The sequence below is a fragment of the Miniopterus natalensis genome, chromosome 11, assembly GCF_054644295.1.
Source record: "Miniopterus natalensis isolate mMinNat1 chromosome 11, mMinNat1.hap1, whole genome shotgun sequence".
Lineage (NCBI taxonomy): Eukaryota > Metazoa > Chordata > Mammalia > Chiroptera > Miniopteridae > Miniopterus > Miniopterus natalensis.
The window spans coordinates 12,431,719-12,449,816 of record NC_142091.1 but is presented as its reverse complement, the minus strand read 5'-3'; the positions used below and the strand labels follow the sequence as shown (position 1 = coordinate 12,449,816).

The window sequence follows — 18,098 nt, the reverse complement described above, 5'->3', positions numbered from 1 at the left end:
TTCCCACTGCTCATGTTAGACATCACTAATCATTAGTCTCTCCTGTTAGACATCACTAATCATTCATCTCTCATGTGAGACATCACTAATCACTGATCTCTTTCACTGAACCTGAATACAATCTCATGCTTTTCAACCTGGAGGTCCAAGAAGTCACGCTGAATTGATCAGAGTATCAAACAATGGAAACTATTTACCTTCCTTGTTAAATCAGTACACGGAAATGTACTGGTAATGCCAGGATGGCCTTAATGGCACTCAAAGAAGCCCAATCTACATCTCTCAGTTCTTAAAGATATATTTCAACATAAACACACCTACTACATTATACAAAATGGATATTTAGAAAACTGAGAACCCGGCTGGGCATGGCTCAGTGGTTGAGCATCAACCTAGGATCCAGGAAATTGTGGTTCGATTCCCAGTCAGGGCACATGCCCAGGCTGCAGGCTCCATCCCCAGTTGGGGGCGTGCAGGAGGCAGCTGATCAATGACAACTCTCTCATCAATTGTTTCTCTCTCCCTCTTCTTTCCTCTCCCTGAAATCAACAAAGATATATTTTTAAAAAAACAAAACAGAAATCATGGGAGAGTGCTTAATTTCTTTTGTCTTACAACAGCAAATCAGGATTTCTTTATAAATTTGATTTTCAAAATATCAGTTTATATAAAATAGTTTAAATATTATTTCTATAATATAAGATTCATTTGTTTTTAGAACTATAAGTCACTATCACTAGTAAGTACAAAATTAGGAAATAAAAGAAAAATAAATCACACAACTTTCAAAGTATTTCTACTTTAGAGTTAAGTTGAACCATGTACATAAAAAGCTATAAACTGTTTTGTCAAATATTTCTTGAAAGTTTTATATTGTCATTATAATTTAAAAGACTACCAGAAGAAGACAAACATATAGACAGATACTTGCCCTTTAGGAGCTTACTACCTAAGATGGATAATACCAGATGAATAAACTTTAAGTGGCATTTACCCAACAGAATAAAGCAATTATCCTAAAGCATAAACCTAATATAACAGGAAATTTATTTTTGATCATCCAGAGTTGGCAAAACATGCTCACAAAATCTTTTGCTATTATAATTTTCTCTAGTCAATTGACATTATGATCAGTTTCTGGTATATATTTTGTGACCCAAGAAGAGAGAATGGTTTTTTAAAGTCAAACCTTTCATAGCTATTTTCATCACTCAAAGGTATAAATTCAATAAATGAAGCTCTATCCTGATTAATATGTGCATCAACCGATGAAATGACATGACTTGTTCCCTCCTTGAAACATGGGGAAAACTAGGTAGAGGAAATAGACGGAAGAAGGTGACTGATTTTGTGGTGATTCTTATGTTGGGTTTCAGTGGGTAACTTTGTTAGCATATTTGAAATTCTGCACAATCCCCAAATATTCTCATATTAAAGTGTTAATAGGAAAATGTATTCAGAAGTAGGGGTTATTTATGTACTATTTCTTTTATTAACATAGATAATTGAGGGTCGGTTATCTTACATGTGTTAGAGTATGGATTTTTAAAAAGATTAACCAGACCTTTTAAATGGAGATGGATAATGCATTATCATTGGGAAATTGGGCATGGGAAACTGTGTTATAGTAACAAAATAAAAATATCAGCAGCTCTCCTTTGTTCAATCTCCACGGAACTACCATAGAAAACAATATCTTTAGTCTGAAAAGTGGTTTGGCAGACTAGCTGGAGGAAAGGTAGCAGAAAAGAGTGGCATTACAGAAATAGCAAATACCTCTGTGAAGGCTCACAGTGTAAGTGAAACACACAAGCTAACTGGAAGAGGCTAAGTTGTGTGAGGCAGGCTGTGGCTCCTAGGCATTGAGTTAGAGTTTCTATAAATGACCCCAACTGGGGAATTAAGAAGCATCTATGTAAAAACAGATCAAAATAGCTAAAAGAAAAGTATTCCATTTTCCTCCAATATATTATACTTGATAGGGAACCAGCTAAACACAAATCTGCCAAACACTACATGCTGACAATTCACATTAGAATCAAATGACAGAAGAAAGTCAGAGAGTATGTCAAGTGATTTTGAGGTCATAGGTAGGAAACTGAATGTCTTTGAAGCAAAGAGATGATCTTTTCAAGTTAAAGGTTGGGACTTTGGAAGAGAAAGATAAGAAAAGTGAACAGTAAAGTATAAACAATAGAGTCAAATCATAGGACTGTTTTCCTGGATTATATCTTAAGAACTAATAAGTTCCTGGCAAGGGTCAGAGCGCATCCCAAGACCAGAGTGAACGTGCTTAGAGAAACTTCCAAATAAATAAAAAAAATTTAAAAGGGGAGGGAAAAAACCCACCCAGATAAAAATCATAAAATGAGACACTCTAGTCCAAAAGATGCAATATTAAAAAAAAAAAACACAGAAGGAAAAAACTAAATAATTTTCAGGATAAAACAAAGAGGCTTAGAAATAAAAACCTATGGCCTAAAATATCAATGAAGCATTTAATCCAGTGTGTTAAAAGAAAGCAGCAAATAAAAGGCAAGAGTAGGCACTTTTCCATACTCCTTCTGCTAAGTCCAGCTAAAAACCAAAAACATTATGAATGAAACAAACATAAGATGACTCCAAAATGTAGAGGAAAGAAGGCAGACCAGCTAGGAACTTCAGAACCCAAGGACCAATACTTTTAGGCAATAAACACTCCACTCCAGCAGTAATAATTAATATTATATGTCAACTTAGCTAGGCCATAATACCCAGATATTTGGTCAAACACCAGACTAAATGTTGCTGTGAAGGTATTTTTTAGATCAGATTAACATTTAAATCAATAAACTGTGAGTAAAGCAAATTACTCTTCATAATGTGGGTGGGCCTCATTTAATCAGTTGAAGACCTTAAGAGAAGAAGAGTGAGGTCCCCTGAGGAAGAGAAAATTCTGCCTCCAGACTGCCTTTGGACTCGAGTTGCAACATCAGTTCTTCCTTGGATCTTCAGCCTACCAACCTACCCTTCAGATTTAAGACTTATCAGCCCCTTCAACTGTGTGAATCAATTCCTTAAAATAAACCAATCTCTCTCTCTAATGTGTGTATATACATATACATATATATATGTATACACACACACATTCTATTGGTCTGTTTCTCTGGAGAATCCTTACTAATACACCAGCCAAAAACACCCCCCTCCCCCAAGAAAAATCTGTCATCCCACCCAAAGTTTTGAGAGTAAATGTCCAATAGAGAGCCTAGACTTCTACCTTCACCAGGCTGTAATGAGGAGCACTCTCCTCCTGGCCTGGATGCTGTCAGAAAAGACTGAGCAGGACCCAGGACTTTCAACCCCGCTGCGCAGTAATAAGCATCCTCTCTCCTCCACTCATAGTATCACTGGAAACCACACAGGAAGCATGGACTTCCACCCTACCTGGCAGTTATGAGGCACCTTTCCTCCTACATGCTGAGGTGGTATCAGAGAAGGCCTAGTGGAGAGTCAGGACTTTCACTACTGTCTGACAGTAATGAGGTCACCCCACCATGGCATCAGTGGAGGCTACACGTGGAGCAGTAACAAGACACCCTGCTCGTCTCAGCCAAGGTGACATCAGTAGAAGCCTAGTGGTGAGCCTGAACTCCTGCTGCCACCAGCTATAAGAAAAATCCCTGTCCACCCTTGGGTATCAATGGAGGCAAAGTGGGGAATCTGGACTTCCATTCCCATCTGGCAGTAACAAGGCAACATTCCCTCTCCCCCACCAGCGTAGGGTCAGAGAGGTCGGCTGAAACAGAAAGACTTAATAAGATCCAGAGTCTAATAACATAATACCAAGAATGTCTAGGTTTCAATGAAAACTCACTCATCATACCAAGAATGAGGAGGATCTCAACTTGCATGACAAATGACAACAGATGCTGAGAGAGATGACAGAGATGTTAGAATTACTTAACAAAGATTTTAAAGCAGCTGTGATGAAAACACTTCAATGAGTAATTACAGATATGTTTGAAACAAAAAAATAGAAAGTCTCAGCAAAGAAACAGAAGTAAAGAAGAGCCAAATGGAAATTTTAGAAATAAAAAGCACAATAACTAAAATAAAAGGCTCAGTAGATATGCTCAACAGCAGAAAGCAGGTATCAGAGGAAAGAATCAGTGAACTGGAAAACAATAAAATTACACAACCTGAAAACAGAAAGAAAAAGAACTGGGGTAAAAAACTGAAGAGAGCTTCAGGGGCCAGTGAAATGGTAACAAAAGATCTGACATTCATGATATTGAGTCCCAGAAGGAGATGAGAAAGAGGACAGGGCTGAAATAGTGGCTGAAAGCTCCCCAAATTTGGCAACAGACTTAAACTTATGAAATCAAGAAGCTGAGTGAACCCCAAGCAGTCTGTACTCAAATTCATTCTAAGACATATCATAATTCAATTTCTGAAAAGTAAAGGCTAATAAAAATATCCTGAAAACAGCCAGAGAAAAACGATACCTTGCTTATAAGGGAAAAACAATTAGGATGACAGCAGATTTCTATCAGAAAGCATGGAGGCCAGAAGAAAGGGCACAATATTTTTCATGTGCTGAAAGAAAAGAACTGTTAACCCAGAACTCCATATCCAGAAGAAAATTATTTAGGAATGACGGGGAAATCAAGGCAATCTCAGATGGAAGAAAACCAAGAAAATCCGTTGTTAGCAGACCTACCCTGAAAGAATGGCTAAAGGAATTTTTGAAATAGAAAGAAAAATAATAAAAGAAGGAATTGTGGAACATTAGGAAGGAAGAAAGAACAACAGAAAAAGTAAGGATGTAGATAAAAACAATGGCTTTTCCTTCTCGAGTTTTCTAAATTAAGTTTAAAGGTTAAAGCCAAAATGATAACATATTCTGATGTGGCTGTCAATATAAAGAAAGGAAATACTTAAGACAATTATAAACAGAGAGGGTAAAGGAGGCTAAGATCTCTACACTTCACTTGCACTGGTTCAGCCATCTGGAAAATAGTTTGGTAGTTTCTTTAAAAACTAGACATATACCTACCATATGATTCAGCAATCATATTCCTGGACATTTATTCCAGAGAAAAGGAAAGGTATATCCACACAAAAGACTCATAACAGCTTCATTTGTAAGAGCCAAATTGTCTTTCAATAGGTAAATGGTTAAACCAGCTGTGGTATTTATTCCAAGTTGAACACCACGGAATACAGCTCAGAAATAAAAAGGAACAACTGCTGATCAACAACTCAGATGTATCTCAAGGGCTTATGCTGAATGGGGAAAAAAGCAATCTCAAAGGTGACACACTATAGAATTCCATGTATAAAAAAATTCTTGGAGTAATAAAATTATAGACATGGAGAACAAATTAGCAGTTGCCAAGGATTAGGGGTGCTAAAGGTGGTGTAACAATAAAGGAACAGTACAAAGACCTTTGTGGTGATGGAAGAGTTCTGTGCCTTCATTGCAGTGGTGGTTCCATAAATCTATGTCAATTTCTTGGTTTTGGAATTAACTGTAGTTACATTGGGAGAAACTAGATGAAGAGTACAAATACCCTTCTGTACTATATTTGTAACTTCCTGTGAACCTTTATTTCAAGAATCAACCAATCATTGGTTGATTCTTGTACATGTCCTAACAGAGAATCAAACCAGCAACCTTGGCATATGGGGATGACATTCTAACCAACTACCTGAGCTACCTGGCCAGGGTCTCAAAATAAAAAGCTTTTTAAAATATATAAAAAAAGCATCAAGGAGCCTCAAGATTTGGGGGGATGGTATCTGTGACTAAAACTGGTTAACTTGTACCTATAATGAAAGGGTATATCTTTCTCAAAACAAACTTAAGTAATATAAAGTAAATAGCAAAACTCATACGCAATCCTCATGAAAACCCTTGAAAATGAGAGTCGAAATGGAGAAGACTGAACATTTCCTTCAAGACTGATGAGACTTGAAGGAAAACGGAAAAGTATCAATCAAAAGAGAAACCAATCTTGTTTTCTAAAAAATAAATTGCTAACCAGTCTTGCAGTTAATGATATATTAAGGCAATAAATAATATGAATGGTTTTAGTGGGTTGGCATCTTGGTAGGTACATAAACCTACCTAGTTCTATTTCTTACTAAAGGTAGGTAGAGATACCTACAGAAATCAGGGTTTGCGGTAATTTAAGGATCGAATTAAAACAAGAGGAAGCAGAAGAGGTAAGTATTTCTTTCAGTCTGGGATCTGTTTATGAAGACTGAAAAGGTTCATTCAATTGCTGTCTGCCCAGTGCTGGGCCATGTAGGTGATTCAGCGACAAAAAGGACATGACCCAGTGCTCCAGGAGCTTGTGACCTAGTACTCTAACTGGAGCATACCAAGATTTGAAGAATGATAGAGCTTGAGTCCTAAATAGTCTAAATTTTCATTATTATCAGGGTTTGGGGTAGCCTCTCTTGAGTTCAAGAAGAGTAAATGAAGGGCTATTTTTAGTTAAAAATTTTAAAATCAGCTGCTGTGTATAAGCCTTATGTTAGGTATTCTGGAGGTTTCAAAGATTAAAGCCAAAGACATGAATCCTTGTACTTAAATAAAGGTATAATTTAGCAGAGAACATGGTCACATAAATAAATATATTAGAAGAAATGAAATAGAGATGAAATGAAAAATGTTCTGCCCAATTAACTAAAATCTAGAAACCTCAAACCACTTCTTTTCCCCTAAACACCCAATGTTCTTTCCTACTTCAAGCCTCCGCACATTTTGTTCCCTTTGACGGGAATGTGAATTTCCGCTTCCTCTGCCAGGAAACTCTTCCTCTTCCTCCAGGACCCAGGTCCTATGCCACCACGCATGTGAAGCTGTCCCCAAATTTCTCCGTGCTCCCCAGCATATTGTGGCACTCATCACACTGCTGAATGTTTTACAACTGTCTCTCCTACTGGACTCTGAGGGCAGATTGATGTCCTTCTCTAAATTATCTTTAGGTTTACCTAAAGAATACATGTGCAGAGTTCAAAACTGACATAGCCCAAGAAGCTTATTAGGAAAAATAGAGAGAGAGAAACATCAATGATGAGAGAGTCGTCACTGATTGGCTGCCTCCTGCATGCCCCCGACGGGATGGTGCCCACAACCCGTGCATGTGCCTGGACCGGGAATCAAACCGCGATCTCCTGGATCCTACGTCGACGCTCAACCGCTGAGCAACGCTGGCTGGGCCAATGCTTCTATTTCTAATTCCTTTTTTCTTTTCTTTTTAATCATTATTTTTTTTCTTATTTTCTTGCAAAGGACCTTTCTTAAATGACAAGTAACCATGCTTTTTGCCACCTTTGTATTTTCAGCACGTAGTCAGGAACAATAAAAAGTTCCTGACTGTAAATTAATGGGTGGATGAATAAAGCAATAATGGAACAGGATCAGAAACATTTAAAAATTATTAAGAATAAAAAGGTCAAAAGATTGGAGGTTAATGATACTGTGCTCACAGGATTTACAGATCGCTGTCTTTTTAAGTCAGTGAGTCAGCACTGCTGGGAATGCCCCTGCCAACAGGTTGTCTCTGGCACACTTACTGGATGGACAGGCCTTTTGTCCAAACCTCAACAATAGGCAAATCATTAACCTTTTTTTTTAAATCTTCACCTCAGGATATTTTTTCCATTGCTTTTCAGAGAGAGTGAAAGGGGGAAAGAGAGAGAGAGAAGCATCGATGTGAGAGAGATGCATTGACTGGTTGCCTCCCACATGCCCCCCAACAGGGGCAACGGATCAAACCTGCAATTGAGGTACGTGCCCTTGGCCAGAATAGGACCCAGGAACCTTCAGTCTACAGGCCGATGCTCTAACCACTGAGCTAAACTAGCTAGGGCAAATTATTTAACTTTACTTAAATTTTCATTTAATTCTTTAACTCCTCTTCCAAATAGTCTATTTGCCACAGCAACAGCAACATCCTCTTTTACTTCTAGGTTTTTTAAAAATTTTCCTCACAGCTTGGAATAGGTAAAGCCACATTCATTTCTTTGAAGTAATCTAGAGCTAGTTTGCAGAAAGAGCAGCAAAAGTAGTCTTAGATACAATGATTGAAATTACTTAATAGAGAATCCATCTCCCAATTTTAAGTTGAAGTTCTTGTCCTCAAAGACAGGAAACCAGAGGTCAGCTAGCAGCATGCTCAGTGTTGTTTACAAAGTGCAACAGAGATCTTCTAGATAGTTTCAAAGATTTGCTATCTATAGCCCATATTAAGGCTATGTATTTTTTTAATAATGAAATTTTACTTGGCTATAAAAATATTTTAAAATGCATTTTAAAAATCAGCAGTAATCTTACCACCCAAAGAAAATCACCACTAACCTGTTAGTATATGTTCCAGGCTTTTTTCTCTGCAGATACAAATTTTTCCTCACAAAATCTGATAATGATAAACATATGTTTTACTGTGACTACCTTTACTTTTATATTTCTCAGTTTGACTCCCTGGTAACACTAAGTGACTACTGCCTCTTAGGTCGAAGAGTCAGAATCAGAAAGAAGAGCTTCTTCTCTCATTTTTATCATCAGCTCAAACTGCAAAATCAGAGTCCACATGCCATGACCACCTCATCTACAATTCAAAAATCAAAAGACTTGATTTAAATCTGCCTTAAAGTGTAACCAAAGAGCTCATTTTTCACATCTTCAGATTTAATCATTCTTTCTTACATCAAAAATAACAAAATTGTAGGGTGACATTAACACATGATCATGAAACAAAAATGTGCTTCATTTCATTAGTCACAGGCTATATATCAACCAGCTGTTGAAGCTAAAAATATGCCTTGGTTTAAAATTTTGTAAAATACAAGCATTTAAAATTCATTTGGAAAGAAATGTGACTTATTTCAGTTTCTAACAGCCCACTAGAAGCTCTAGAGAACAAATCAGCACCTCCAACCACAAGATAAAACAGTGGCGGTGGGGAACTTCAAACTAAACTGATAATCAACATCACATTGTTTACATCTTATCCATAAATGTATGTTAAAAGATGACAATTTAATACCACCTCAGATGTGAATAAAAATACATATTCTAAAAGAAAAGGCCTGATACAGAGGTCAATATATCAATAATAAAAGGAGAGCATCTTGTTAGGAGAGGAGTGAGTCAAGGGGAGTTGGGCAATACTGAATATTCTTGCAGCTTTCCTCACCAGCTGTTACAGAGATTCTGCCCAGGATGGACTCTGCAGCAATATCTCCTCAACCCTCAAACATCAATATCACGCTCCTGTAGCATGGCACAGCACACCATGCCCCCAACAGATGCCCATCTCTTTTGGCACAGAAGCAGCATAAAGACTTCCACCTCTGGTCATTAGGTCCCATGGCCCAGCAATCATGTCTCAAGTTAAGCTTTACCACCACAAAATATTTGATTAGAAAACAGGTAATGATGCTGGCTGGTGTGGCTCAATTGGTTGGAATGTCATCCTGTGCGCCAGAGAGTTACTGGTTGATTCCTGGTCAGGCCACATGCCTGGGTTGTGGGCTTGATCCCCAGCAGGGGGCAACCAATTGATGTTTCTCTCTCTCCCTTCCTCTCTAAAAATCAATTAAAAATCTTTAAAAAAAGGAAAAAAGAGAAAACAAGCAATGGAATAAGCTAAAATCTAAACAATGCAACTGGACTTCAAGTATAGTTACAGTAAATTGGAAAGAGATGCAAAGCTATTTCAAGGGTATTGGAAACTCACAGTCATATAAGAAAACATACTTCATTCAATTCCAGAAAAGAATCACAGCCCAGTGACTCCCAGCCCAGTGCTCTTGCCACTACATCATTTTTCTAGCCATCATATTCTCCTGTGATACTTTCTTTTTAAAAATATATATATATACCTTCATTGATTTCAGAGAGAGGAAGGGAGAGGGAAAGAGAGATAGAAACATCAATGGTGAGAGTCACTGATCGGCTGCCTCCTGCACGCCCCCCACTGGGGATCGAGCCCTCAACCCGGACAAGTGTCCTGACCGGGAATCAAACCGTGATATCCTGGATCATAGGTCAATGCTCAACCACTGAGCCATGCCAGCCAGGCAATACTTCCTTTTTTGAAATAGGAACACTTGGGCCTAGAAGGAAACATCTGATAGGGAAGATTTCAAGTATTTTTCGGCTTTTCATTTTTTTATATAATCCAATTAAATTTTAAAAAGTAGCACAGACTGTCTTACAGTTTTATTATCTCCCATTTAGCCTTGCTAAATAGATATTTATCAACTGAATCTTTAAATTCACAAGTAAAAATTTATAGCACTGTAACTGTAAACTCATGGGTAAAATTTTTTGGTCATTCAGTGGAAGATCATGGAAACATCATTTAACTTCTAAATGCCAACCCAATGGACACTAGGGAATTAATCTCAAAGAAGCATTTTGAACAGCATTCACTTAAATTCTTAGTGAATTCCAATCTTATTCTACTGCACATATTATAGCAATTGGAATCTGCTTTCTTTGATACTCGAGGCTGATAACAATTAGTAGAACTGTCTACAGAGCAATTTATTTTCTCCTCCAATAAGGACTTCTAAAAAGGGTAGAAGGATTAAAAGAGAAAAAGAAAAGAGAGTGGACCTGATCATTTCTATTAATTGATAAACACAATAATTACTATGTATATCGTACCTGGCATATATATAACAGAGCTCTAGAAATGGAAAGAAACTTTTTAAAAAAGTAATGTTCAGGTGGTCACCCATGTTTACTATAGTTTCCATGCAGACTAGAAGCAGGAGACAGACCCACATCACTTAGCACTTATGGTATAAACTGTAAGTGGCCTTGAAGTCAGAGGAGGTGTGAAAAGAATATTGGGGAATCCTGAAACCAAGCTTCTTGTCCTAGGATTAATCTTTGTCATGTTACAACCTCTCTGAGCCTCAATTTCTTCGATCATAGACTTTACGATATCTTAAGTCCCCTTCCAAGTCCATAATTCTTTCCACTGATTAAATGGTAAAAGCAGGGACAAAGAAGATCAAGATACGGAATGCTTTGACTGAATATACAGTCAGTTCTGCTGTAATACTTGTTTTGAAGGCGCAAATGTGTTCTAATGCCATATTAGGGAACAATGTGAGAATAATTCAATTTATGCATTTGCTTATCTGTCATTTTATCAAGGAAAACCGAGTGAATCCAGACAACTGCACCCAGCTGAACCTTCAGCATGAGAAAATGCAAAGTGCAAGCAAACACAACTCAAAGACCTCCCAGTTTCTTCAGCTCACTATGTGTTAAGAGCCACACCCATCATATTTGGTAATATAACTTTCTGTCATATTTCAGAAAACCCTTTCACAAGTTCACAAGCTGCAACTCTTCCAATGCCACTTTCACGAGCAAACTTGAGGTCTTTTTCAAGGTGAATTAAATGTACCTTCTAAATTCAGACCTTGATTCTGGCAGAAAATTTTTACATGTACCAGTATAAAACTGTCACCTGCTCAATAATGGAATGTTCAATAGCTACTCAGTACCTGTTATGAAAGAATATAAAGCAAAAGTATTTCTGCAATATAGTTATAACAACAGAAAAAAAAACACAGAACCTTTACAAACACTCCTAATACTTGGTAAACTCAGAGGTAAAGGAGGCGAGTGAAATAAAGTCACCCATGTTTACTAGCTTCCATGCAGACTAGAAACAGGAGACAGACTCAAATCACTTAGCACTGAAGGGCTGGCTAAAACCTGTCACTCAGAGACAAAAGGCAGACAAAAATAATGTTGCTATTTAGCATGCTCAGGAAAGACAGATAACATAATTATTTTGCCTTTCTGAAAGAACCCAGACTTAAAAACCAGGACTAATACCAGAAGTAACAAACATAAATGTATACAGCATGGCCTCCTCTGCACTGGGCCAAATTATTTAGCCATTACAGTCTTGATCCTGGCACCATTTCTTAAAAACTACAGCACTACTTTTAAAAATAATTGAGATTTTTGTTTACATACAAATATGTTATACATGTACGCAAGAGAAAAAAGTATAAGAAAAAAATTAAAATGCAAACAGTGGTTTAACATTTATTTAATGAGATTATAGGTGAATGCTTTTCTTGCTGATAGCTTCCATTATTTTATACAATAAATGTATATTACCTTTATCATCAGAGGAAAACAAATATCTTTTTATTTGTGTTTTTTAAAATATTTTTATTGATTTTTTTTTTTTTTTTTTTTGAGAGAGAGACAGAGGGAGAGGGAAAGAGAGAAACATCGATGTGAGAGTGAAACATCGATTGGATGCCTCCTGCACTCCCCCTACCAGGGATCAAGCCCACAACCCAGCCATGTGCTCTGACCAGGACTCAAACCCGCAACCTTTCGGTGAATGGGATCAGGCCCAACCAAGTGAGCCACACCGGCCAGGGCAACAAATATCTTTTTAAACAGTTAACTAAAACAAATCCCTGATCATAGTACATGTAGAATTCACAGTAAGCCATCAAATATCCCTTCTACTTTCCAAAAGGTCAAAGGTGAATGGAATGGATCTGGAGGGCACTTCCTCCACCTGCAGGAAAATCCAAAGAGAACTCTGCAGGAACACTCGCAACCACAGGAAGGCAGATGAACACAATGATAGCCACTGTACACTCAACAGCTTTATCTGGCTTGTTTGTCCCTGCTTTTATCAGCCAGCATTTTGGTGACTCCTATAAAAATTCTAAAAAATCTTCACCTTTTGGGTATAGCTAATATAGAGCTTCTTAACCAAATTTAACCATGTACAGTAGCAGATTATATCGAAATAAGATCTAAACAGAGACAGCCAGTGCCCGCAGACTAAGAAAAATACAAAGGCCACTGTAGATTTTATAGTCAGCTTTCTCTCAACATCACTAACCCAGCAATGATCAACATTCACTTCTCAAGCAAGGAAGAATGTACAGGCTAAGTACTAAGATACACAGCACTATCCTGGATGCTGTGGTGAATACAAAAGAAATAAGATGCAGTCATTCTCTTTATAGCATTTACAACCTGATGGGGAAAGATGACATCATATCAGAAACATTTAAATAAGACAACAAAATTAAATGGCTAAATGAGCTGTACAGATAAATAGTTAAGGCATGTACAAAGGACTGCTCACTATGGACTTATAGTTGGGCAAGGTTTCAGAGAAGAGAGTGTTGATAGTATCAGAAGGAAGACAAGTGTAGTCATCCAGATAAGCAAAGTCATTGGAATAGAAAAGGCAATGAGGAGTCCGAATGGACAGAAATTAAAACCAGGTTTGGGAACAATAAACATAAGGAAAGAGAGAGATTCAGGGAGATTATAAATCCTCTTAAGTTGTTCTTTTACCACTAATCCATCTCATAAGCCATTATCTAATTAAGAACATTTGTGGGAAAATCTATGTACCAAACGCTATGTTAAATATGACAGAGAAATATATCTAATCTCATAATAATCTTTTAAAGTAAGTATCATTATTCCCATTTTCCAGATAGAAACTGAAATTAGTTAAACAGAGAAGTTAACTAATTTGCCAAAGATCACAGAGATAAGCAACAGAACTAGGATTTGAACTCAGGCCTACTTAACTCCAAAGCCCATGTTCTTTTTTGACTACCCCATGCTACTTCTTCCTAAAACACAGCTCTTACAACATCACTCAAATTATATCTTCCCCATCATAGTGTACTCTCCCACTTTTAACTATCCAGTGTCCCCACAGTGATGTGATCCCCTGTACATCAAAGCCTGCTCTCAGGAGGGTATCTCAGCTAAAATAAAAATGACCAATAACAGTTTACCCTGCCCAGGGGTACTTTCATTGCTATAGGAAACAGAGGCTTAAGGTAGAAGGAAGCTCTAATATAAACCATTTAGTGGAATACATATCTTACCTTCTCAGGGGGTCAGAACAAGTTTGTGTCTTATGATGTCCATTTTCATAGCTTATAGCGAAAGCTCACATAATAAGAATCTCACTCGTAAGTCCTGAGGGTCTCCATGAAAGTCTAACCAGCCCCACTCTGGGAGACAAAAGATCAGATGTGGCTGCTGGTTTGCTTCACAAGGGAACTAGGACCTGGTATTTCACATTTCAAGTATATAACATAAAAAACCTAAACAAAATGTATTTGACATTTAAATTGTTAAATGTTGCCCCAAAAATGTGCTTTCTAGTAACTCTATAAAATAACCTTTTCCTATTCCACTAAATGGGAGCACTATCTTTATTGCTCTGACCTTTTCCACAATGAAGGATTTTACTGGTACCAAACGGCGTCATCTTGCAAAGAAACTGAAATAAAGTCAGCACGGAATCTCGGCATGAGTAAAGACAAGTGGGTAGAAGAGCACAGTCCTGAGAGATGCTGCTCCACAGGCGAGCAGTGGAAATAGCCTTCCCTGACTATAAGTTTGCTAAAACCAGACTATACTAACAGTTAGGCCAAAGGTCTACTGATAACTTGGAAGTTCCCCAACAAGTATTTTAATGGGCAAAGGAATGAAAAGAGTTTCAGAATGTGTTTCAAAATGATGATTCAAATTCAACATAAGAAAAATTCCAGCCCAGCTTAGAAAATATATTGAATTATATGTTTTATGTAGAAAAGAAAGGAGGTAATTTGAAAATAAGTGATACTGTTCATTCTTTCTCAACAAAGTTATTATATCCCTCACCCTAAAGAAACCACTTTCTTCTTAGAAACATTCCTATTTTATCAATGTTCTAATACATATGCCAACAGATTTTAGGGGTAGAACTCTTTTCACAGAAGTAAAAGGAGAATGTTGCCCTTACATATCTGGATGGCTCCTCTAGGTTTTGGTCGTTCATGTCAGTAGGAACAATCCGGGTGGCCAGTGGTCCCTCCGCAAAAGGTTTTGGTAACTGGCCCCTGAACTCTGACGGAATGAACTGAAGCTGCCAACTGTCAGAAACACAAATAAGAATAAGAAAAACACAGGGGGCTCATATTGCTAAATGTACTTGAAATAAACAAGCCAAAAATAAAAATCATGTGAAAAACATTTAATTTCACTTGGAGAAAAAATGTTTCTACTAAAACCTCAACCCGGGAGCATAGAGGCAGAGGTCACAATTTAGTCCAAACTCGTTGAGAAATGTTAAACTAGAGGTCTCTCAACCAATTTCACCAACTCTCAGCAACAAATAGGTAACCAAATGGTCATATCATCAAACAACCAGAGAAGCATTAATTTATTGTCAATTATCACTTATCCAGATTAAAGCAAATTCATCAGGTCTATAGAGAAAAGAGTGAAATGTAAGAACTCACTATGGGAGAACTTTGTTCCTAAGTAATCCTCAAAAGTATTTTTAGCTATGAAACTGTTTCAAATGGAAAAGGCAAAGTTAACACTTAAAAAACAAGTTTTAACTTAATCATTAACAACTGATACACGATCTTTATCAAGCACAAGATACCACCACAGCTATTCTGTTGAAGCCAGTCCCCAAATGGAGCAACATGACTCTTACCCTGCCTTCCTTTCCCCGAAATAGGGCTCTTCTCTATCCAAATTAAGTAAATACAAGGAACTCCAGAACCTATGCTATCACATCCAACAACAGCTTAAAGCAAAGTGGCACAGAGATCTTAACCACAGCTCCCCTTAGTGTCCACACATTGGTAGAAAACTTCCACTCTTATTAGATGACAAACATTCCTTTAAAAACACTCTTCTTGCTAAAGTTTCTACAACACTTTTAGAAGTAAATTAATATCAGATCACTACAGAAATTAAAATATGAATCCTCAGGAAGAGCCACTAGCAGGAGCCCAGGGCCCAGAGTGGTTTTAGAATTCCCCAGAGCTCTGTGGTTAAGGGCAGTGCAGGGTGCATAACAAGACACAGCATTCGGTCCACTGAACATAGGCAATGGGCGCACAGTGCAGATCCCACAGCTCTCTGAGATGGAAATTAAAACATTTTTCTGTGAAAAATCCAAAAAGAAAGGAAAATGAAGACATTGCCATAAAATTGCTATTTTACTCCTTGATTTAAAACTCTGGGATTAAAGGACAACTTACTTATCAGGTAAAAGAAAGCTGCTAGGAAATCGATACCACTCTTTTCCTACACAGACATTAACAGCTCGGCCTTCTGGGACAGTGTGGATGGTTGGGTCTGTAGCAATTCGGTAAAATTCTGGATACAAATCAAGGGGTCCATGATACCCTGAAAGGAAAATAGGTTTGTGAGAGCCAAACATCAGTAGGTAACATGTGATTCTGACATTTAATTACAATGCATGTTAATGCCCCACTGTATTCTATGTGAAATTAAAGATTGTAAGAAAACATATAATCACAGGAATTGAGCCCCAAATCTGAATCCTAGGTTTAAAACTTCCTTAATTCATCCTTTACAAGGAAAAAGTGTCAACAAGAATAGAGAAAAAAAATTAGTTAATCACACTAAAAGGAATTGTCAATCTTCTCTTCAATCCTAAAATACAAGTTACACATTCCAGTCTTGATGTTAAGTCCACAGGTGGCCCTACAGAAAAGCCCTCCTCCTAGCTTAAACTAAGTTGTACTACACAATCATACACTGAGCAAAGCCCAAGGTGGGGTGGCTCACGAGTAGGGGCTAAGACACTCTCAGTACACCTACCTCTGAACAGTGCCACAGAGCGAGAAAAGGACAGGAGTCCAAAGAGTAAGAGTGCTCCTAACGCCAGCCAATTTGAGGTCACAGTATAATGCTCCAGGCGGTACCGCTGAAACACGAAGTGGTAACATTTCTAGAAGGAAAGAAAACTGTATTAAAAAAAAGACATACCTTGCAGAATATACATAATCAGAAGACAACATAGTAAAAGACGGAAAAAGCAGCAGAAGAGGTTCTATCAAGGGTCTGAGCATTTGCAAACACTTAGTGAGGTACCCACTTCAAATTCTAAGATTCAGACGATCTTAAGGTCAGCCTGGCCAGAAGGTTTCCCGAGAAACCTTCATAGGAAGCTTCATAGGAAAATCATTAGGATATTTCTCTAGTGCTTAAAATAGTTATAATTTATTTTTTTTTAAGTTTAAATAAAATGCTTCTTGGTAGTTTTTTGCTATTTGAAGTATCAATCTATTTTGACATAATGAGTATTAATCTTTACTTTTCTTACTGACAAGTTTTCATCAAAGTTTTCAGTATCAACAAAATGTCATGATCAAACAAGAAGGAAAAATAATTTCTTTCATAAAACATTAGGAAAATACTATTAATTATCTGATAAACTACTATACAAACTAGATGAACATTATTACAATATATTTATACATGAATGAATTAATTGTATAATCTTTGAGTACCATCCCATTAGATTTCTTTCCTTCCTTCTTTCCCTCCCAGACTAGAGCTACTTTTGGAAAGCAATTTTGCTATACATAACAAGCACCATAAATATATTTGAACTCTTTCATATTTTGGGAAATCTGTCCTAAGGAAATAATCCAAATACCTAAATGAAGATATTTATCTTAGCACTTTTTATAATGCTGAAATAAGTGAGCAACCTGAACTCTAACATATATTATATCTAATCATTATAATATACAGAATCAATTCAATGTTATATAATAGATTATAAATTACATAATGTTATATATTATAGCCAATTCAGAACATTATACTGCTATTAAAATGACTGGTATAGATATGGCAACATAGAGAATGTTATGATATATGTAATTATATTAAAAGGAATATAAAGTTATATGCACACTTAGATTACAACCACAATATACTTTGATATGTGATAGGCAAAAATGCTGCAAGGTGTTTTGTTAGGGTAGTAGACTAATATAGAAAGTCATAAAAGAAAAATTACCTTCAATGAAGTTCAATTACTTTTATAATTAAAATTATTTAAAGCTACCATCCTAATATGAATGGACCTTAACAACATTATGTTAAGTGAAAGAAGCTAGTCACAAAAGACACATACTGTATGATTCCATTTATATGAAATGTCCAGAGTAGGCCACTCTACAGAGACACAAAGTAGATTAGTGGTAGCTATGGCTGGGGAGATATGGGAAAGGGAGGAAGACAGCTGAAG

General features: G+C 37.0%; 1 protein-coding gene across 2 annotated transcripts in view; it reads right to left on the bottom strand.

Annotated features, from left to right (window-relative positions):
• The window catches only part of ALG9 (ALG9 alpha-1,2-mannosyltransferase), an 87,086-nt gene that overhangs the window by 33,404 nt on the left and 35,584 nt on the right, over positions 1-18,098 (bottom strand). The window contains exons 11-14 of one of the 2 annotated variants that reach the window (XM_087821550.1): positions 16,658-16,787; positions 16,072-16,219; positions 14,817-14,946; positions 13,818-14,040 (exon numbers count right to left, since the gene is read on the bottom strand). In XM_087821550.1, the coding sequence (XP_087677676.1) occupies positions 14,026-14,040; positions 14,817-14,946; positions 16,072-16,219; positions 16,658-16,787 (423 nt within the window). In that variant the 3' untranslated portion in view covers positions 13,818-14,025. Of the gene's footprint in view, positions 1-13,817; positions 14,041-14,816; positions 14,947-16,071; positions 16,220-16,657; positions 16,788-18,098 lie in introns of those variants that run through there. The other variant, XM_087821549.1, reaches the window with a different exon arrangement.